This window comes from Myotis myotis, unplaced genomic scaffold (genome assembly GCF_014108235.1).
Source record: "Myotis myotis isolate mMyoMyo1 unplaced genomic scaffold, mMyoMyo1.p scaffold_m19_p_1, whole genome shotgun sequence".
Lineage (NCBI taxonomy): Eukaryota > Metazoa > Chordata > Mammalia > Chiroptera > Vespertilionidae > Myotis > Myotis myotis.
In genome coordinates this window covers 160,220,171-160,241,804 of record NW_023416313.1, presented here as the reverse complement: position 1 = coordinate 160,241,804, position 21,634 = coordinate 160,220,171, and the positions used below count along the sequence as shown (strand labels likewise).

The 21,634-nt window shown below is 52.1% G+C and overlaps 1 protein-coding gene across 4 annotated transcripts in view; it reads right to left on the bottom strand.

The window, feature by feature from the left end:
• Nucleotides 1-38: 38 nt before the first annotated feature.
• Nucleotides 39-21,634, bottom strand: part of MAPKBP1 (mitogen-activated protein kinase binding protein 1) — a 57,586-nt gene continuing 35,990 nt past the window's right edge. The window contains exons 3-31 of one of the 4 annotated variants that reach the window (XM_036298218.1): nucleotides 16,467-16,529; nucleotides 16,177-16,234; nucleotides 15,268-15,438; nucleotides 14,775-14,912; nucleotides 14,363-14,545; nucleotides 14,127-14,144; nucleotides 13,640-13,800; nucleotides 12,689-12,878; nucleotides 11,958-12,104; nucleotides 11,563-11,738; nucleotides 10,703-10,794; nucleotides 10,327-10,452; nucleotides 9,874-9,944; nucleotides 9,593-9,714; nucleotides 9,238-9,313; nucleotides 9,018-9,129; nucleotides 8,782-8,845; nucleotides 8,431-8,565; nucleotides 8,105-8,241; nucleotides 7,846-7,901; nucleotides 6,527-6,754; nucleotides 5,962-6,128; nucleotides 5,580-5,725; nucleotides 5,263-5,460; nucleotides 5,012-5,096; nucleotides 4,474-4,757; nucleotides 3,605-4,207; nucleotides 3,102-3,187; nucleotides 39-2,509 (exon numbers count right to left, since the gene is read on the bottom strand). In XM_036298218.1, the coding sequence (XP_036154111.1) occupies nucleotides 2,282-2,509; nucleotides 3,102-3,187; nucleotides 3,605-4,207; nucleotides 4,474-4,757; nucleotides 5,012-5,096; nucleotides 5,263-5,460; nucleotides 5,580-5,725; nucleotides 5,962-6,128; nucleotides 6,527-6,754; nucleotides 7,846-7,901; nucleotides 8,105-8,241; nucleotides 8,431-8,565; nucleotides 8,782-8,845; nucleotides 9,018-9,129; nucleotides 9,238-9,313; nucleotides 9,593-9,714; nucleotides 9,874-9,944; nucleotides 10,327-10,452; nucleotides 10,703-10,794; nucleotides 11,563-11,738; nucleotides 11,958-12,104; nucleotides 12,689-12,878; nucleotides 13,640-13,800; nucleotides 14,127-14,144; nucleotides 14,363-14,545; nucleotides 14,775-14,912; nucleotides 15,268-15,438; nucleotides 16,177-16,234; nucleotides 16,467-16,529 (4,321 nt within the window). In that variant the 3' untranslated portion in view covers nucleotides 39-2,281. The remainder of the gene's footprint in view (nucleotides 2,510-3,101; nucleotides 3,188-3,604; nucleotides 4,208-4,473; nucleotides 4,758-5,011; nucleotides 5,097-5,262; nucleotides 5,461-5,579; nucleotides 5,726-5,961; nucleotides 6,129-6,526; nucleotides 6,755-7,845; nucleotides 7,902-8,104; nucleotides 8,242-8,430; nucleotides 8,566-8,781; nucleotides 8,846-9,017; nucleotides 9,130-9,237; nucleotides 9,314-9,592; nucleotides 9,715-9,873; nucleotides 9,945-10,326; nucleotides 10,453-10,702; nucleotides 10,795-11,562; nucleotides 11,739-11,957; nucleotides 12,105-12,688; nucleotides 12,879-13,639; nucleotides 13,801-14,126; nucleotides 14,145-14,362; nucleotides 14,546-14,774; nucleotides 14,913-15,267; nucleotides 15,439-16,176; nucleotides 16,235-16,466; nucleotides 16,530-21,634) is intronic. The other 3 variants (XM_036298238.1, XM_036298228.1, XM_036298247.1) reach the window with 3 other exon arrangements.

The window sequence follows — 21,634 nt, the reverse complement described above, 5'->3', positions numbered from 1 at the left end:
AAGCGCCTTCTGTTGCCTGCCCCACTTTGCTGGCGTCGGAAAGTTAGCAAATGAATGTTTATTGACCAGTTCATACATCAATACAAACTGACATGTTAAAAACAGCCCCTGCCCATAAGACCTGGGGAGGGGGAAAGCGCCAAGGCCTGGACAAAGTATAAAAGTTATAAATAAGGGGCTTTCAAAACTGGGTCAGGGCAAATCTGAACAAGAACGGCAACTGCCGGTGGCCTCAGACATGCAGAAGGGGATGGGCGCCGGCCCAGCCACAGATTCCCCGCCTTCCCGCCCCCCAAAAAGCTGGGCTAGTAGTAGGAAAGGGCGGCCACCTTCTCACCAACATTAGCTGGAGTATTGCTTCCTCCTTGTGAGGGACAGGCTGGCTAAGGATTACCAAGAACCCAGCCAGCCCACAGGGCCCAGCCTGAGCCCTATCCGGGATGGGCTGTGGCCGGTATGCCAGCTGGGGCTGGGGTACAGGTGGAAGTGTGTTTCTAACCGACTAGCATAGCTGCAGCCCTACCAGGGGGTCCACCCTCAGCTGTGAGAGTTCTTGGGCCCAGGGTTTCTCTGTAGATTGGCCATAGAGGTGGTGGTAGTAGAGAACAGTAGGGGTGAAACAGGCTTCATCTGTTCAGGTGCACTCAGGCTGACCCAAACAGAGCTGGGCCCCCTTCAGAATCCAATTCTCAGCCTCTGCCTATAGAGTCAGTAGGGCCCAAAGGCCTGTCCATAGGAGAATGGGCTTGTGTGGCCTGGAGCTACATACAGTAAAGCTGCCCCGCCTTACCTGAGGCAGGGGAAGCAGTAGGGCCGAGACACACATTCTTCACCCCAACACATCAATAACTGCTCCACTACTTGGTCCTACTCTCCCTGCCCACTGTGCCCTGTCTCCTTCCCCTCACCCTGAACTGCCCTTCCAATTCTCATCCTTCCCCTCACCTCTACCACTTACCTGCCCCTCCTACCACCTTTCCAATGTGTCTCTTGCCCCTGCTGCAGCCCCATGTGCCTCCCTCCCCTCAACCTCCAGCATCCAGAGCACCCTGGGTGCCCAGCACTACCTTTGAGGAGGCTCCCTCTACCCAAACCGAGTATCCTTTGGGCCATCTCATATCATCTAGGCTGTGGACACCAAGAACCCAGAATTTGGGTTTAGTGTGTTCCACCCCTTTTCGTGCTTCTTGATAGGCATTCCCCATGAGCCAGGGTGGTGAAGTCGGGTAGGACATGAGAGGAAACCAGGCACACATGAGTCAGTCAAGTACTCTAGCAATGAACATGCAACAGGTGTGTGTGTGTGTGTGTGTGTGTGTGTGTGTGTGTGTGTGTGTGTGTATTTCATCTGTGGCCAAGGTCTTTAGAAGGTGGGCCAGTGCCCTGTAAACCACGAGGGAAACTCCAACACAGGCTTCTAAATGAGCATCACTCAGGATGCAGGGAGATGGCTTCTGGGCTCCAGCAGCCTGCTGGGGACCAGAGTTGGAGGATAGGGAAGGCCAAGGGGCCGAGGAAAGGAGCCAGAGCTTCATTTCTGCCTAGCAGAGGGCTTTACTGTCCTGCAGCAATGTCCCACCGCTGGCTCCACAAGTTCTGGCCAAGACAGAAAGGGGGCACAGGGAAAAAGACAATGCTAGGGCCCTCTTGGAGGGGGAATAGGAGTGGAATGTGGGGGCTTAGGCCTTGATACATTCTTGATGGCTGGGAATGCCCTGAAGGGCCAGAGGGCTCTGCCTTTCTGAACTGCCAGGAATTGGAGAAAAATGGATAAACCCTGCTCTGGCAGCCAGGGGAGTGCAGCTGGTGTGGGAGGGGAAGTGGAGGTAGAGGAGAGGCTCTGCTATTGGCTGAAGGGTATTGAATACCACATTACCTCTCACCTCTACCTACAAAATACCCTGTGTGTGTGCTCCACCCCAGGGAGCTGATCCCTGCAGTAATTTCAAATGGCTTCTAAGAAGAGAGAGGGCCAGCCCTTCCTAGATGGGGCAGGCCACCCTCCTACTCCTCACAGCACCAAGATGACAAAGACCCAAGACCTAACCCCTGCGTGAGCTACTGGAGGAGTTGTGGAGGCAGGAGTTCCAAGGAAGTGAGGCAACAGTCAGGGAAATAAATTAATAAATACAGGGGCCCCATGAGGAGCAGCTGGGAAAGCTGCTTCCCCTCTGAGCATTGATCACTGCTATCCACTCCAAGCATCCCCACAGGTTTTAGTGAGTGGAGAGGGGCTAGTTTGCAACAGGGGGAGCATTCACTTGGAACAGGCTTCTGGAGGTCAGAGTCTGCGTTCCATGCGACGCTCCACAGCTCGAAGCAGCAGCTCTGAGTATTGCTCTAGTAGGGCCTGTGTTTGCTCAGCTCCCACAGCCCCAGGGCTTCCACTGGGGCTGGGCAGCACTGTCCCGGCCAGGGCCTCTAGTTCCTGCCGCACTGAAGAGAAGGTGCGTCTGAGGAGCTGGGTGATGCGACTTTGCTCCACCGAGGGTGTCTTGCAGCTAGCCACCTGCAACAGGACCCCAGAAGTGGGTTGGAGGAACAGTGGAGGGATCTGTCAATGGATGTATGAAAAGGAGGGGCTCCACCTGGGTAGCCCACCCCCAAAGAAGGGACTACATGCCCAGCTGTGTGACTGGGAATCCCACACTCCAAGATCAGCAAGTATGACCAAAGGCTATGGGATGGAGGCAGACTCTGAAGTGACCCCAAAAAGAGGAGCACATCACATTATGGCACCATCTAAATTTTGTAACTCCTCTTTAAGGCCAATAGTCCAGGGCAGCCAAATAGTTTTTAAATATGAAAAGGGATATTATTAATAATTACATTGCGACAAGAGGCATAAACTGGGATGGTCCTAAGCAAACTAAGACACGTGGGCTCACTACCCTGCCTTCTGATATGAGGAAGTCACTAGCTCTTAGTCAGAAATAACCAGTAGGTGCTTGGTTCAAGTGGCCTGACCTGGCCTCTCACCCCCTCGCCTCCTCCGCCCAGGATGTTCTTAATTGCTCCACCCCCACCAGTGGAAAAGCCTTCGCATTAGATTCCGGACACTGAGCTAGCACTCCTGACGTGGGTGGGTGCCCAACACGTACCAAGTGGTAGAGCTGTACGGCCTGGCGCACACTGCCCTGGAGCTCTGCCACAAGCTGCTCACACTGCTCCAGGCTTACCACTGGTTCTGGAAGAGACAGATACAGCTCAGGCCCAGCAAACCTGCCCTTTCTGGCCTCCCCACCCATGGCTGCTCAGAGCAAGACAGGCTACCCCCAGCATCATACCCCCTCCACTTGCCCTCAGTCTCTTCCTCTTGCCTCTTCCTTCCCAACACCCTCCCGACACACAGAAAACAAGGTCCAAAGGAAAGGGCCAGTCCCAGAGGCCAGAAGGCACTGAGGTCAAGTGGGTCAGAGAGGTCATGAAGGTTGGCAGGAGTGTCTCACCATCAGGGGTGTGACTTATGGACCGAGACAGGAGCAGACAGGACGAAAAACGCCAGAGGCTGGACGCACAGAAATGGAATGGAGCCAGAGAGCGGCCAACAGAGACGGGGGAGAGAGGATGGGTCAGGAGATGAAAGCTGGGGAGCTGTGCACACCTGCGGCCTGGCTTAGGGCTGCCCCTGGCCTGGTGCACTCCATGGGGTTGGGAGTCTTCTCAGGGGGTGGGGGCTGCAAGATCTCGGGGTCTTGGAGGAGGCTGCCAACCGGCAGGTGCTGGGCACAAGGGCCGTTGGACCCAGGCTGAACCTGGCACTCTGTCCTAGGCCGGGGAGGAGTACCCTCCCCTAAACAGGCCTGTCTCTCAGATAAGCTGTGAGCCTTTCCTAGGCCCACTGGGGAGCCAGGCTGTTCTGCCTCACTAGGGGTCCGGCCCTTGGTAACAGGTGAGAAGGTGGCCAGGGTAGGACGATCAGGAAGTGGCTTTGGAATGTCCAGGACCAGGTGAGCCCGGCTGGGCAGGGCCAGCTGCCTGAGTGGTGGGACCCGGATGGGGGCAGGAGCTTGAGGTTCAGCCGCCAGGCCCAGGTTCTCCCCGACAGAGATGCTGCGGGAAATCTTGGCCATGGAACTGGTGGTGGGGTTCTGGTAGGAGTGGGGCCGGGACAGAGACAGCCGGTCATCAGCCTGCGGCAGGGAACGTAGGCCCTCCTGGGCTTCCATCTCCCGTAGGAGTAATGGGCCTGGCAGAAGAGCCCCACCTACAGAGACGACAGAAACATATGCAGGTCAGGTGGTAAGGAAGGTGTCTCAGATGCCAAGGCTCAAATACCTGCTGAGCCGTGCACACACCCACTAAAGCAGTGGTCACCAACCAGTGGTCCGCGAGGTCCGAAAGGTTGGCGACCGCTGCACTCAAGGACACCCAGTGGTAAGCAGAGTGGCACGGAGGGCGGCATCAGGCTTTCCTTTAGCAGCTCATGCTCCACTCCCCACACCCTGGCGCTGAGCCCACCAGGCCCCTCACCCTGTGGCGCCAGGCTCTGCATGGACGGGGCTTTCTGGAGTCCATCACAGGGGCTGGCTGTGGCCATGCTCTTGGAGATCCAGCTGCTGTCCGCATTGACACGGCGTCGTGGCAACAGCACAGGGGCTGCCTGCTGGGGACCAGGGTTTCTAGGGGAGGGCTCCACCTCTGGGGGTGCTCCTGGAGGATTAGCACCATTGCCTCTCAGCTGCTCACCAGAAGCCTGCGGCACCTGGACTGGCTTCAACGTCAGTGGCAGGCTTGAGGAAGATGGGGACGGTTCCCTGCAGGGAGGAAACATGGAAGAAGGACCGGAGGAGGAAGATGGGGAGACACTCTCACAGCACTAGGGGACGCGAGGAGAGGGCAGGCGGGCACAAAGCCAGCCAAGGCAGTTGTCCTAAAACTGGTGGGTAGGGGAAGCCTTAGAGAGAGGAGGGCTCCATGCTGCCCCAGGGGCAGAACTGGCCCTACTGGAAGCACTGAGAGGGCCGGAGAGCGAGCTCCTGGGGCAGAGTGAGAGCTGCTGTGGGAGTACCTGAGTGGGGGCGTCAGCACTTGCAAAAGGAATCGTGAAGAGATGCTCTGAGACTCTGTCCTCTCTGGTACCCGGACTGGGCCCCCTGCCAGGGTGACAGAAATCATGAACTGAAGCAAACCCTTGCCCCAGATTCTACCCCCTGAAGAAGGCAACCCCAGGGCATGGCCTGCCCTTGGACCTTCCCTCTCAGCCAGGCAGAGGGGAGCAGGGCTGACTGCAGAGGCCCTACACTGGCCCTGTGACCACACCTGGAGCCGCCCCATTGGCCAGAGTCTCAAAGTGCTGTTTTAGAAACTGCTCCTGGTCCGGGGTACGGGGGCTGCCTTCCTGCAGCTCATAGGGACCAGTGCCTCCCTCCTCTTCCTCCTCTTCCTCATCACCCTCAGCTGGCTCTTCAAGGTCTGAGGAAATGCCATCCACACTCAGGGGCTCCGTGCTTTCAGAGTCTAGAAGGGGAGGAGGGGAGAAAAGCACCACGCTGTACCCGTCTGCCACCAGAGCCTCCACGCCCACCTCAGCCCACTGACCTGCCTGGTCTGGGCCTCCCTCAAGGCTGCAGCCTCACCTTCATTAGGGTGCTCAGGGCTGGAAAGGCGGCTGCTGCTATAGTCCACAGAGCAGGCGCTGTCAGGGCTGTGCTTCTCTGAGCCCCTGTTGCCTGGGTACACTCGTCCCAGGGTCCCTCGAGCTGGGGCCTGCACCTGGAACTCACTGCCAGGAAGGCCAGCAGTGGGGGAGGCAGTGAGCAGGGGTAAGCAGCAGCCCCCCTAAACTTCTGCCTTCCTTCTCCCCCACCTGTGACAGGACTGAGGCTGAGGAAGTGGTGACATGGTAGGCAAGCCCCAAGGACCCTGGGGCCAGCCCTCTGCTCATTAAAGAACACTCAAAGGGAAGGGAAGACAGTGGGCTGCATGTCCCCAGGGGCCTGGTGGTGGCAGAACCCTTGCCTGGTATCCAAGGTGGGGCTGTCACTTGGCTCCGGGTAGACAATACCATCTTCGATGGGTGTAGGCTCCAGATCCTGGGGAAAGACCCCTTCCTCTTGGGACAACAACCGGATAATGTGGGGACAGGAACAGGGCTGGGAAGCGTGAGGCTGAGGGGACTTTTCATTCTGGAAACACACGAAGGGGTATGACTGGGGTTGCTGATAGGACAGATGCTCTGGGAAAGAGGAGGAGTGGGCAAGGTTTTGGTGGGCGCCAACTCTGGGAAAAGCTGGGTACTCCAACTCAGGACAGACACTAGGAAGCCAGGCTGGGCTCCAGCTCGTGTTCTAGAACTATACTAGCACTCTGATTGCAGACCTCCAGCCACCACTTAGTATCATCAGCCTCCCAAGGAACCCTGCCCAAGTCCATCACACAGCCTGGCCAGCCCCACCCTGAATTTGCAGTTTGGGTTACCCATGCGCCACAGGGGCAAAGCGAGCATAACTGGACCAGTGCTCGACTCCAGCTGTTGGCTAAGGCTGCTTGGAGATCTCCAGGGAACTAGGAGAAACTGGCTCACCTGTAAGGTCTCAGGGGGCTGCTGACCATGCTTCCCAGAACCAGATGAGGTCATGGCCAGAGAGTCCCTGCTAGGACCCCTAGAGCTTGGAGCTAGTGTCTCCAGCTGCCGCAGGTCCAGCATGGAGCGAACACTCAGCTCCACACCTGACTGAGCCCAGCGCCCCCTTCTTCTGGGTCCTTGGTTGGCTGCAGGAACTGGACCCAGGAACTCCACTGTCTCTTGTGCCTGGTGTGGGGCAAGAGTGTGAGAGATGTAACGGTAACAAGCCAATCACACAAGCGTTTTTAGCAAACATTCATATATCACATACTGTGTGCCAGCCACTTTTCTTGTATTAGCTCATTCAAACCTCACAACCATCTAATGAAGTAGGTACTAATATTCTCCCCATTATTTACAGATGGGAAAACTGAAGCACAGCAGGCTTAAGTAACTTGCCCAATTCCCACAGACAGTAAGTGGCCTGCCTATAGGTTATAACTCAGGTATCTGGCTCCAGAGTTCACACTCTTAGCTTCACTCTATGTCCTGTCTTAGAGGACCTTCTAGTCTCAGTCTTCACCTGGTATTGTGGACACCTCAAAGCTAGGGGTCTCTAGAAGTCCCCTACTCTGAAAACAGCCCCAACAAGGACCCCAAGTCCATAGCACCAAGAACAAACCAACAGCCCAGCCTTGAGACACTTGGCCTGGTCACAACGCACCAGGGACACCACACCCTCATCCCAGGTAACTGCTGTGGGACAATGAAAGGTGCTGGTGCTTGCAATCCCGACATGGACAAGTGAAGACTGAGCTGCCTTGGGGCTTGCTCTGAAAGCCTGTATTCCCCCTCCCCCAACCCCCGCCCCCCGGGTACACCAACTACCTGGAAGTTTTGAACTTACCTCCTAACCTAGGATCTTTAGAGCTATAGTTTCTCCACATTTCTGCTCTTTGGATCTTTGATTTTCTTGAACTTTACTTCTAACCATTTGGCTCAGAAACCCCGTTTCTACTCCCCACCTCCACCTGTTCTTTGTTCACATTTACCCCAGGCCCCCAGGCAGCTGAACAAGTGGAGTGCGTCCCCAGCAGAGACTAATCCTTGCAGGCCCCTCACCTGGCCTACAGGAAGGCAAAGCCTGAGCTTCATCATCCCCAACCAGGGACCAGCCTAGCCGCCCAAACTCCTCCCACAAGGTTCTTCCTTGGACACAAAGGGTGGAGCATGTGGGAAGACCCCACACCCCACGGCCTTGCCAAGCCCAGAAGCCCTGCTTTCACCTTCCTTCACCTCTGTAACCTTGGAAGGGCATTTTAACAATGGTGACTCACCCGACTCATTTCCCAGTGGGACAGGCTTCGGGGCAGGGCTGGGCTGGGCACCAAGGCTAGACAGAGACAGGCAGTCGGAGAATGTCTCCTGCCCACCCACCCCAGAGCCCTGGCCCCATACCAGTCCATACCCGATGTGGCCACAGTGATGCTCCGGTTTCCTCGGCTCACATCGCTCTTACCCCCCAGTCTCAGAAAGGGTATATCCAACCACTATACCCTCTGGTGCCTGTCCAGCCCCATCCAGACTTCCACAGACCTGGTTCTTTCTTGGTGCCCTTGGCAAGGATGGGCAGAGCTGGAAGCTCTTCTTCTTCAGTGCACTCATCTTCTCCCTCCTTGTCACTATCTGATGAGAGAGCTGGTCCAGAAGAGAGCATCGATGGGGCCTCGTGCCTGAGTCCAAGACAAGGAAGGTGATGGGGAAAGAGAACAATGTCATAGGTCTTCATGTGAGAAACAGGTATTGGGGGATACAGAGTTGCTGAATGGCAGGTGCAGAGCAAAGAGGAGGAGCAGTAAGATGACAGCAAGCAACATGGACACCCACCCACTGCTGGCCCATATCCCATACTCTGTTCTCACCGACTGGGTCCAGCCGTCCTTTGGGGAGAGGATGGTCCTTGCTGCTTGACCCCTCGCTGCCGCTGGCGCAGCTCAGCAAGACGCTGCCTCATGCTGATGGTCATCTCAGAGCTCAGGCGCCACACAAATATGCAGCTGGGTAGAGCCACAGACTTGTGTGAGGGAGGGGGAGGGTAAAACTCTGGGGGCAGCAACACCATTGGTTCCCCTTCTCCATGGGCTGACAAGGAGACCAGAGCCACCCTGTAGTGCGGGTCAGGTCCAGCCAAGAAATACCCCTTTCAGCCCTACTTCCCAGAGACATCATGAGACGAAGAGGGGAGGGGAGGGTGTGCTGTGGCTTCTGCTCACCTGTCCCCCGACACAGAGATGAGATGTTTGCAGTCATTACTAAATTTCATGCCAGTGACAATCTCTGTGGAGAACAAAGAATATGGCCTATGAGCCCCTGAAGTCCCAGCCAAGCTCCTATTCCAACAGTGGAGGTCGGGGGTTGTTTGGAAGGGAGGGGCAGGCAGCTCTGATAGGTCCCCAAAAACTAAAGGAAGAATAAAGTTCCAGCGGTAGAGTATTGGGGCTACACTCACCTGAGTGGCCAAACATGGTGGCCACACACTCGCCTGAGGCGAAGTCAAAAATGGAGAGGTTCTTGTCAGAACAGCTGGTGGCAATGTAGATCCCTGAGGGGTCCGTCTGCACCTGAGGAGTGGGACGCACAGCTGGGAGGAGATGGGAAGCACCGGACCGCCTCCACCTAGCATCCCATCCTCCTGTTCTCTGGCCCAGAGCCCATCTACTGGCCCTTACCTTAATCAGAGTGCCATCCTCACCCTGTGACCCTTTAAACAGCTTCTTCTGCTTCCCACTGCTGATGTTAAAGATCCTGTAAAGAAACACACTCTCATTCACATGAGGAAGAGGTCACGATCCAGCACACTTGGGTGGCAGAAATGCCAGAATTCACTCCCACATTCTCTATAGGAGCCACTCCCCTACACCAAAGGGACTACCACCTCTTGGGTGAGGCGAAGTACTCATTACATGGGCTCAAGAGGTCACAAAGTCCTGGACAAAAAGGTAGACATGGGGACTGAGGTGCCTAGAGCTGACCCCCTTGGGCATCAAGGAATGTGGTCAGATGGTCTGAAAAAAAGATGCCCACCGAATATTTCGGTCCTGGCAGCCAATAGCCGTGTACTTCCAGCTGGGCTCCACATCCATGTCATAGAGGGTCGTCTTCCGTACCACGTGGTGTGTCCGTGTGAACTGGACTCCATCTCCAGACTGCAGGGGTGGAGCATATGGACAGACCCCAAGCCCCATGTCTCACCAGGCCCAGAGAGCCCTGCTTTCTCTCTTCACCTGTCATAACCTCAGGTACGGGAATGGCAGAGACCCCCAGCACCTCTCGCTGCGCCATTTAAGGAAACCCCATCCCCTCACCTTCTGTGCAGTGCGGAAGTAGATGCTCTTGTCTGCTCCACAGCTGATCATGCGGACTTGCCCATCGCTGGCTATGGAAGAGAGAGGCCTAGTTATTCCCACTGCTCTCACCACGTGGGGCCAGCTTTTCCTCTGCCTTTCTCCCTTCCTTCCCCGCTGTTGAGCTACTCTACATGAATGGGACAACCAATTACATCAGGATGCTTACCTCCAAACCTGGGCTTTCCTTTACCCCTATCCTCAGCCAACCTGGCTGGCTCAGGACCCCCCGGACTAAGAGTTTACATTCCACCTGCCTTCCCATCCAGCCCCAGGCCTCCCAGCAGCTGTCCAACATTCCCCATGACAGGCACACCCTTCTCACAGCGGCGGAAGGCAGGTGGCAGTGAGGAGAGGGGTAAGGATGATGTTGGTGGTAGGTGGCAGAATGTGTCTCAATTACCCTGCCCCCACCTGCAAACTTGACAGCAGTGATGGAGGACGAGTGCTCGTCCAATGTCTGCTGTAGGCTATACTCCCGTCCAGCATCCAGCACATGGATCAGCCTGTCCCGGCTCGCTGACGCTAGCAGCTTCAGACCTGGGGTTAGAAGAACTCATCAGCCCACAAGTGCCCAGAGCAGGCCCCTACCTGAGCCAGGCAAAGAGGCCTGCAGTAACTGAGCCCCATGGAGCAGGGATGGAGCTGTCCTCCTCTAAACCTGCAAAGACACCAAATGATTCAAAGGACTTTCAGTCTCACATCCAAGAGCCAGGACAGAGGTAAGTGGCACTAGCAGGATGGAGGAGCTCTGTGCCATTCTGGGCTAGGGACCAGGTATCCTCCTGACCTGTGTCTGGCTTAGAGTACTCCAGGCAGAGAATTTCCGAGTCATGGGCCTCCACCTTCAGCATCTCACTAAGGGACTGCAGCTCGTGCACCCTGCAGAAATGAGGAGAGGATGGCAGAGGTCATTGCCAGGCTTCAGGAAGAGAGATTCATGCTGCTTTCTCTGCTATGACCTCTCTCCCAATCTTTTCCAACATTTACTATTTTTTTTTTTAGGCTTAGAGGAAGGTTGTAATGAGTACAGAAGAGTTTCCATATTTCCTTTACCCAGCTTTCCCAAATGTACACATCTTACATAACAACAGTTCAATGACCAGAGCCAGGAAATTTACATTCATACAATACTAATAATAAAACGCTTTATTTGGATTTCACCAGTTTTTCCACAATGTTCTTTTTCTGAATCCAGGATCCTATCCAATTTGCATTAGTTGTTATTTCTCTTTAGTCTCTTGCAGTCTTGAATAGTTCTTCAGTCTTCCCTCACCTTTCATGACCCCGACGCTTTTGAAGAGATCAATATAGGTACTCTGCCACATGTACCTCACTTCGAGTTTGTCTGATGTTTTCTCATGATTGGAATGAGTGTATGCATTTTTGGCAAGAATAACACAGAAACAATGCTATGTCCTTATTACTATATCATATTATGGGCTTCATGATGTTGACATGAAGATATTAAGTTTGATCGTTTGTTTGAGGATGGTTTCTGCTGTGTTTCTTCATTGTAAAGTTATCTTTCCCCTGTATATAAATATCTTCCCCAATCTTTTTGAACCAAACTTTTCTGTCCTTGGGGACCTAACTCCTCCAGCCTGCACCATGAGACACAGTCAGTATCCACTCCAGGCCTGGCATTACCTGAGCGTGCCCATACGGTCCCCCGAAGCTAGATGCTGTCCATTGGGGCTGATACACACAGAACGGATGCCCACACGGGGATCCATCAGGGACCCATCAGCTTTGTCTCCTCCAGGCAGCTCAGTGTCCAGCAGGGCCTGAGTGTTCCCATCCACATAGATGATCTTAATGAGGTCCTGGTGGAGCAGATGCAGAGAAGTGGGTAAGGCAGGTCTGACCCAGTATAATTGCAAGGGAAGAGGACTGCTGGACAAGATAAGCCTTTGGCTCAAAAAGCCCAGTCAAATCAGAGTTGGAAGATCAAGGTCTGGGGACCCCATTCCTGAGAAGGCATGAAGGCTGAGGGGATGGGAATACTAAGTAGAGAGTGGGGGCCCTAAGGCCTCAGGGCTCACATTGCTGAGGATATTTCGGTGCAGGGTGGAGCCATGCACCCCGGAGCTCTCTGTGTTCCACAGGCGGATGGTGTTGTCTGAGGAACAGGTGATGAAGGAACTGGGGGGGAGGCAGGCTTGGTTACTGTCCTTCACTTCTGGGTAGACCTGAAGGGGCAGAGGGAACCAAGTCAGGTCTCCAGGTAGGGAGCAGTCCTTCGCCCAGGGAAAAGGGAATGAGATTAAAGGAATAATCTCATTAAAGGGATAATCTCACTGGCCAAGACTTAGCCTAGTGTCTGTCACATAGTAAGCAAGCCATAATTATTAGATGTTCACTAAGGGAAAGCACATTAACCAAGCACCTACTATATGCCAGGGACTCTTCTATGTCTCCCACTTAACATTATTTCATTTACTTCTCAGAACAATTAGGTGAATCAGGTACATCATTTTACAGTTGAGGAAACAAGTTCAGTCAAGTTCATTAATTTGTCCAAAATCACTGAGCCTTGAACAAGACAAAGCTAAGAATGGACAGGGCCACATTGGAAGAAGCCTAAGATACAGAAGCATAAAATGCAAGCTCAATCATCAGGACACATCTGAAGAAAGGTGGAGGTACAGGGATGCTGCTAGAGAAACAAGGAGGCAGTGGGAGCATAACGTTATACTTGGGGATCCCACTTTCCCGTCTTCACAATGGCATCCCAGCAAACCTGGCCTGTCTCAAGCCATCCCAGCCCACGTACCTCTACACTCCAGACGCAGGAGGAATGATACAGAGCCGAGTACACCTTGCCCACTTTCTTGGGGTCCCTTACATCCCAAACATAAATGCTGTGGTCGTTGTATACACAAGATAGCCACTGATTAGTGGGATCAAAGGTCAAGGCAATGGTGTCTGGATACCTGGCATTGGCCACTCCAGAGAAGAGGCGACTGTGGGAAGAGGATAAGCAAACTGGTGAGTGAGGAGCTGATAAAATGAAGGACTGAAAGGAATGAAAACAGAAGCTAACCCATGACGGAAGGAGCAGGGCATGGGAGCCCTCTCCAGACCCGCAGGTTTGAAAGCAGCTGCCTAAGAAAGACAAAGCAGCCCCTGACAGCCGGCAGCTGGGAGCTGACCTGGCACTAGCTACGGGGCCGTGGTGTTCTCCCAATGAACACAATGTCACAGAACACCAACGTCAGACAGGGCCACTCTATGGCCATGGCAGAGCAAAATAAAACAAGATTACTGCCATTGTGTCTGACAGAGATAAGAACAAGATCACTGGGCAAACCACAAAATAACCAAACACCACCCTTTCCTGTCTATCAGGATTGACTGCTGCTGCTTTACCAATTATAGCTTTAGTCCCACTTCATAAGGTAAAAATTATTAGGATGCCTAATTGTAGAATTGCCCCCACTTCCTGACAGCATCCAACCAGAGCAAAATTTCAACCTCTGAACCTTTCTAAAATCACCTCACATATATCTCAAATCTTACAATACCCCTACGCTTAAAACAGCCCCCACTTACTGAGATACTCCCCATTTCTCCTTGGTTGCAACAAGTACCAATAAACCCAAATTGGTTTGTCTACAGAGGTATTTTCTGGTTATCCTAGGGGCATGGATACTCTTCACCTGTTCCCTAAAGGCTGAGCACAGCATGAGGCTGTGAATGAACGCAGGGGGCCCACAGAGCTCACCTGGCCTCAGTGACACTGGCAATGTCTGTCCCCAAGGCATGGGGCCGGGGCAGGGTGCTGAGAAAGTGCAGGTTAGAGGGGTTGAAGAGGCGCACGGTGCCATCAGCACAGCCACAAAAGATGTAGTCTTGGCTCACAGAGATGCAGTAGGCCACGGTGGTCTGCAGGCAGAGGGGCTCAGGTCAGGAGAGGCCACCTGCCAACCCCTCCTCAACAATCACCTGCCAAGAGGAGAGACTAACCAAGGCACCGGCAAAGGAAAAGCAGCCCAGCTGCTCTGGCCTGAGCCCATCAGCTGTTATCTAGAGGTGCCCTTCCCTCCAGCAGCAGGTGGCCAGAGGGCCCACAGTCATGTGCCCTTTGGGGGATGGGAGTCAAGGACCCTCCTAAGATACTGGACATTTTGGCAAAGAAAACAAAGTAGGAAAAGCCCAGCAAAGAAAAGGAAATAGCACGAGAAAGACAGGAGAGTCTAGGCATCACTTACTGTGAAGCTGTCTGTGTTCTGAGCAGAAGAGGAAAGCAGGGGAAAGACAGACAGAAAGAGAGCAGAGAGGAGGCAGTTATACAGATCTCCATAGGCTGAAACTGGGAGGAGCTTCTCTCTCCTGGGGTCCCCTCCTGCATGCACGAGGGCTCAGCCACTGGTATAAGCCACAGGTATCAATTCTCACCTGAGCCATTACATGCACAGCCCCAACCAACTGGGCCAGGGGTACTTACTCTCAGCTCCACCCACTTATCCAAAAGCCTCCGGTCACTGAACTCGCACAGTAGCCCTGAGGATGTGATGCAGAAGGTACTGTCTGCTTTCTTCCCTCGGCCACAGGCCACATCGGTGAACAGGTTGTTCCGTAGCTCCCCCAGCAGCCCTGAGCGGCCCAATAGGGGCACAGTGGCATTCACCTGTGGAGACATATCACTGTTGCCCACCCACCTACCCCCAGAGCCTGCCCCTAGAAACTAGGCCCCCTTGCTCTTTGAGACTACCCCGTGGTCCTGAGAGCATCTAGCTCATCCAGAACTTCTGTACAGCTGCCGAGCAAACAGCGAAGGGCCCCAATGGAGCAGGGTCTCCTGGGGTGGGCTGAGCAGGCCCTGACCCTGCTGGCTACTTCCAGCCTCAGCATCTCACCTTTGAGGTCTTACTGTCATCAAGGTACCAGAATTTGATGTGTCGGTTCCCTGCAGTGACAAAGTAGCTGCAATCTTCAGAGAAGGACACTGCTGTCACCCGGCTGGACACCTTATTAGAGGCTACCACAATGTTTTTCTGGAGGGAAAGCCAAAGGGAGAATCAAGGTCCTGCCTCTTGGAGCTTTGAAAAAAAGAAAAGATCTTTCTTTTCATGGTTTATTGGTCTGAAAAAAAAGGGGGAGGATAAAGAATCCCTTTTCAGAGGAGTTGAAGAGATTCATTTCCTATGGAGGTCCTCAAAGGCATGAAGCTAGCCCCTTTCTACCAACACGATTGGCTATAGTTGCTCTTTCCTGCTTCAGACCATTTTCTAGAATGAGACTGAGATTAGCAGAGTAGAATGAAAGGACTCTGGTCAGTATCTTCCTGGCTCTCCAACGGGCCCTGGAACCCTCATGAGGCTGCCAGCCCAGCCCACCCAGCCCACTCACCTTCCAGGCCCAGACGTTGACGATCATGTCATGTTGGTAGCCCACGGAGACAATGTACTTGGCGCTAGGGGAAAAGGCCACGCAAGCCACACCGTACTTATGCTCCTGCAGCTCTGCCACCTGGCTTCGCTCAGCCACGTCCCAAACCCGCACCGCTGGCATGTGCCCACTCTGCAGGGAGGCGAGAACTGGAAGTGAGGGCCAGAAGCATAAAGACCCCACTAGCCTTTCAAAGTGGGGGCCCTCGCCTCCTCAGCTACTGGATACAATCTTCTCTAATGACCTCTGCCAAGAGTCAAGAGCAGAGTGCTGTACAGGGCAAAGGTAGAGAGGAAACAACAAATGTCTCGGGACAACAGTAAGTATCAGGGAGAAAATGGCCCCAGATTACGTTCAATATCTCCGGGTGAGGGTCTACAGCTCTGTATTCGTTCAAAGCTCCTTGAGTGATTCTATGGGCAGCCAGGGTTGAGAACTACTACTGTTCTGTTCATGCCTATTTCTGCCCCATTGTGTCCGTGGGAAGAGGTATTTCTCATGTGCCCAGCAGGGGGCCGCTGGGGACAAGGAATATTTGAAGGCAGTGGTTTTGAAAGTGCTTCCCAAACCAGCAGGATCAGCATGTGGGAACTTGTTAGAAATACAAATTTTGGAGCCCCATTCCAAACTTACAGAATCAAAAACTGGGGTTAGGCCTACCACTGTGCATTTTAACAAGCCCTCCAGGTGATTCTGATGCACACTGACGCTTAAGAACCACTGTTTTAAGGTGTAGCAAACACCAGGATTTGGCTTCTGTTTTGGAAGCCAAAGTGGCAGCAGCCCTAACTAGGCCTAGAATTGTAGCTCTCGGCTGAGGGCAGACCACCCACCCACTTCACAGAACTGTAGCCCCTTCTCCTCACTCACCTCTCCAGTGACCAAGTACTTGCCATCAGGGGAGAAGGCAAGAGCAGTGATGGTTTTCCTGCAAGAGATGAGGCAGGCTCAGGGCCACTGGCAGCCTGGCCTAAGCCTTGCTCCCTCACAGTTCCCTCAAAAGGCAAGACTGGCAGACATCAATGGCACATGTGGCATGCCCCTCTGTGGCCTTGGGGCCCAACCAGGTCCCAGTCCCAAGAGTCGCAGAGACCCCAGGCGGTGCCCTCATCCCAGTCCACAGGAAGAGGGGCTGCTCTCTGAGGGCCCAGACCATTTACCTGGAACTGTTGAGGATGTGGTGCTGTTTGTGTTTCCGGGGGTTGAATAGCACGACCACACACCTGGGGAGATGAGTTAGACAACAGACTAAGCACCAAACCACAGCTCCCCAAGGAGCTCCCAGGCCACCTGGGAATTCCAGTCACCCAGCAGAGAGGGTCCGCTTGCCACAGAGGGCAAGTGACTGTTTTCTTCTGCAATCTGTTCTTCTTGCTTCCTTTCCTTGCCCACAAGGGCCTATCTCTGCAGCCCTATGAGGGTGAAAGGGGTCCTTAAACACCAGTACCGTCTCTGGCCATACTCAGAAAGGGCAGCTGGGACACAGACCTTCCCACAATCCTCACACATAGCCCAGGAAGGGGTACAGGAAGAAAGAGTACACGATTTGGGCCATACAAGTCATGGACGTATAGCTGGTTCACAGGCTTGGATCTACACGTGTCAAGCATTTGTGCTCCAAAGAGAGGTGAGGCCTCCCACATGTACACCTACATGTGTACTGTGCAGGAGCTGCACCGCCCCCCCCCCCCAGCCCCCTAGACCTACACACAACATATCAGATGAGGAAGGGAGGGGGAGGCCAAAATTGTAAACAGGAATAAAGAGGACAACCCATTATCACACCTGTGGGGACAACAATGCAGATGTTGAAGTGAGGGCAGAATGTGGAGAAGACATCCAAAGTTCCCCCTGTGCCCAGCTTGTGGAGGTCCTCTCAAGAGAACAGACCTCAAAAGCACTGATGTGGGCCCTGGCCGGTGTGGCTCAGTGTTTAGTGTCGGCCCGTGCACCAAAGGGTCTCGGTTCAATTCCCAGTCTAGGGCACGTACCTGGGTTACAGGTTCCCAGCCCTGGTGTGTGTGTGTGTGTGTGTGTGTGAAAAAGGTGAAGGGATTAAGAAGTACAGATTGGTTTTTACAGAATAGTCATAGGGATGTAAAGTACAGCATAGGGAATATAGTAAATAATATTGTAATAACTATGTATGGTGTGAAATGGTATTAGATATGAGATGATCGCTTAGTAAGTTATATAATGTTTAATTACTGGGATGTACACCTGAAACTAATATAACAAGGTCTGTCTACTATAATTGAAAAAAATAAAAAAAGGAAATGCTAAATGTTAGTTAAAAGTTAATGAAAATAAAGATGTGATTCTCCCCCCCCCCCCACCCCCGCAAAAAGAAAAACACGAAAAATAGCCCTGGCTGGACGGCTCAGTGGATTGGAGCATCATCCCGTACACCAAAGGGTTGCAGGTTTGATTACAAGTCAGGGCACATACCTAGGTTGTGGGTTTGATCCCCAGTTGAGGTGTGTACAGGAGCCAACCGATTGATGCTTCTCACAATGATGTTTCTCTCAAAAACAATTTTTTAAAAAGCCATATTCTCGGGTGAGGGGGAAAAAAATAAATAAATAAATAGAACTCCTCCTGACATGGCATTCTGAAAGGGAAGCAGGAGACTGCAAGTTGGCATAAAAAGAAAATGGAGAGCCCTAGCTGGTTTTGCTCAGTGGATAGAGTGTTGGCTTGCAGACTGAAAGGTCCCGGGTTTGATTCCAGTCAAGGGCTACAGGCTCAACCCCCAGTGCGGGGCATGTAAGAGACAGCCGATCAATGGTTCTCTCTCATCATTGATGTTTCTCTCTCTCCCTCTCCCTTCCTCTCTGAATCAATAAAAATACATTTAAAAAGAAAAGGGAGAAAGGAGTGAGGAAAGGAGAACAGGAAAGGTTAGGAGATGGGGAGAGAAGGAGAAAGAAAACAGTGGGGAAGGATTTGAGGGGTGTGGTTATGGGAAGCGGTGTTTCTCTCTCTCCTCTCCCTTCTCTCCTCTCCCTCTCTCTCCCCCTGCCACTCTCTCAACAAACAAACAAAAAAAATCAATGGAAAAAATACCCTTGAGTGAGGATTAACAACAACAAAACACTGTGTGGGTGTCTTCTCAGTCTTCTTTAACCTTTGAGCAAGCTCCTCAGTCTGCTAGGGAGAGAGGGTGGGGCTCAGTCTGCATGATATTTGGCCCTTGGCCTCCTAGTCCTTTGACCCAGCCCAACAGAGCAGGCAGTCATCTCCACAGGCCCTGGCAGCAGTGCTGGCTGAAATCCTCAACATGACAAGGGCTGAGCTGGCCCAACCAGCTGAGTCCCGTAATTCAGAACCCCAGGGTGCAGGTGTGGGGAGACTGCTCACTCCCACAGAAAGACAGTAAGGCCTCAGTCCCTCGGGCCTCAGCCGGGGAGTCACATGGAGCACCAGTACCAGGTGCTGGGCTCTCTGCCCAGGAACTTCTCTGAATCAGAAAAAGCCAACCCTCAACAACCCCCTCCCCTGGGCAGGTCCAGGCCTGCTGCCATCACAAAGAGCCCAGCATTCCCACACGATCTGCCTCCTACCACTCTCCATCCTCCAGAAGGCAGAAACAAACAAACCCTGGGACGAGCAATGAATGCAGCAGCACACACAGGGAGCAAGACATAGAAGGTTCGAGCAGAGACCCTGTGCTTTACAATTTCTTCTTTCAGACCAATCAGGTGACTCTCACACACCAAAGGTCCCTCAAACCTCGCTCAAATGTCACTCTCTAGCCCTATTTAACATTACAGCTTCACAGCCCCGTATTCCCCATTCCTTTTCAATGCGCATTGCTTAGACTTTTTCCATAACACACATCAATACTCTACACAGTTAACTTCATCAGTAGATTACCAGCTCTGTGAAGGTGATTTTTATGTTTTATTTACTGTTACACCCACAGGGCCTAGAAGATAGGCACCCAATAAATATTTCTGAATGAGTGAATAAATATTTATGCTTCTAGCTATCAACTCTCAAAGCCCTGACTGCCAAGGAACCTCTTAAGTAGCAGGCCTGTGAACTAGGGACCTAGGGCAGGTCCAGATTCTCCATATCTCAGGCTTTTAAGACACACTGATGTTTGAGGGCAACATAATGATGGAAACAAGAAAACTGTGGTCAGAAAGACCTGTCTGCTAGCATACTGTGTGATCTTGAGCATATTCCTTAACTTCTCTGAACCTCAATTTCCTCATCTGTAAACAGAAATAATATCTACCTCAAAGAATTGTTGTGAGACTGAAGAAGGTCACAAGGACAGGGCTATCAGGGAGTCAGCAGGCACCCTTACAGCATCCCATATAGGACCTCCTGGACACCGGTGACTCATTAGGGTCCTCATCAAGGTGTGCAATTACAAACTGTCCCTCCAGATTCACCCCCAAAGGGGAAATCTTATAGCTTTAATTATTCTAATAGATAATGAGTCTAGGACAGGGGTGGGCAACCCCTGGCACGAGTGCCAAACATGGCACGCCAGTAACTTTCGCTGGCACGCGAAACCCTCTCTTATAACCTTCCATTTACAATTTTTTCCTTAATATCGACTTCTTTATTTTTCAGATAAATTCAGTGTAAGTGCATCTTAGATAAATAACTAATTATCTGAGGCAGGGGAACTGCCTCTAGGCCTCTGGGAGAAATTTCTGAGCTTAGTTTCTTTGCTTTGTGTGTGTGTGTGTGTGTGTGTGTGTGTGTGTGTGTGTATGCTTCTCTTCTTGTTTCTAGGATACCTGAGCTGTTCCTAGAACAAGCTCAGTCAGAAGAAGAGAGTGGGGTTGGGTGGGGGTGTTAGGATCATCAGATAGGAAGAGAAGAGAGAAGGGAGGGAGGAAAAGGAGCTGCATGGTGGCCCCCAGATGCTCTTTAAATTATCTTAAAGACCATAGACATGGATTGACGAGCGAGGGGAAGAGCAATTTCAATGCCTCTGCCTTAACTCTCCCTGCCTTCCTAGATCCAACCACTGTTTTGGTTTCATCCATATATGCTTGTGAATCTTTGTTCTCAGTGATGAATTTTGTTAAGTCTCGTAATAGGAGTAGCCTGATGGATGAAAGTAGTAGCTTGTGCATATCAAAAAATTAGGGTTGGCACGCAGAAGAATTTTGAGTCAGAGATTTTGCTGGTTTTGGCACGCACTCACAAAAAGGTTGCCCACCCCTGGTCTAGGCTGTTTCCTAGTGCATCCTTGGCTGTGGTCCTCTTTAGATACCTGGACTCCAAAGCTTTCCAAATAAGTAACCCACTTAGGCCATGAGACCCAAGGCATCTGTTTCTGGGACACTTTATGAACCCCACCCCCACCCCACCGCCACCAAGGCATGAGAAAAGGCTTAATAATTCTAACGTAAAAAACATTCAAGCCTGTAAAAAAATTTGGTGAGTTTATTTGAGTCAAACTGTCGACAACTGCCAGGAAGCAAAATCTCAACGGATTGGGATAATGCTCCGGAGAACGGTGGTTTTTCCCCTTGTTTTATACATTACATTCAAAGGAGGAGACATAACTGGGTTACATGAAATCCACTGGTGATAGATTAGGGAGGCAGGAGAAAGCAAAGCGTAGAGGAGGGGGAACCTCTGGAATTGGATAAAAAGTAAAATGATAGACACATACTTCTTTTACTTAGGTGGGTACAGGATAGTTAACAGTCAACAATTAACATGATAACAATAACAATGAAGGAATTTGTGGTCTCCATCCTGGCACCCAGGCTAGCGAGCGTATTTGGTTGTGCCCAGAGGGGTCCAGGGTCTGGAAAAAGGGAAGTTACAAGTTACTCTGACATTTCACAGGTATGCTATCTTAGATGCAAAAAGACAATAGGCTCAGTTAAGGTAAGATTGACCTTGTCAGAGAAGATACCAGCCTAGGGCTAGGCCATGAGTACCCATCATAACTTAGCATGTGGCCCCTTTCATCCACAGTAATAACCCAGTAAATAACATGGCCACCAGTACAGAGCTACCATTACGCTTCTTTCTGTGGACTCTAAACATATTTTCTTCTAGAACAAGAGGTGAATCTGTGAGTTGCAAGATTTACAAGCCAAGTCAAAGTGGCAGTGTCTGAGCCTCCTCCTCTCAATCATTATGGTCTAGCCACCATGCTACTTAGCTCCTCAGACAAGTGAATGTATTCCTCCTTTCCTTGGGACCTTTGCACTTGAGGTTTCCTCCACTGGGAACACTTTGGTGTCAATCTTCACATGTTGATTCTTCCATCACCCAGTTTTATTTTCTTGGAACACTCATCACTCTCTGATATTATCTTGCTCATTTATTTGTCTACTAGAGGCCA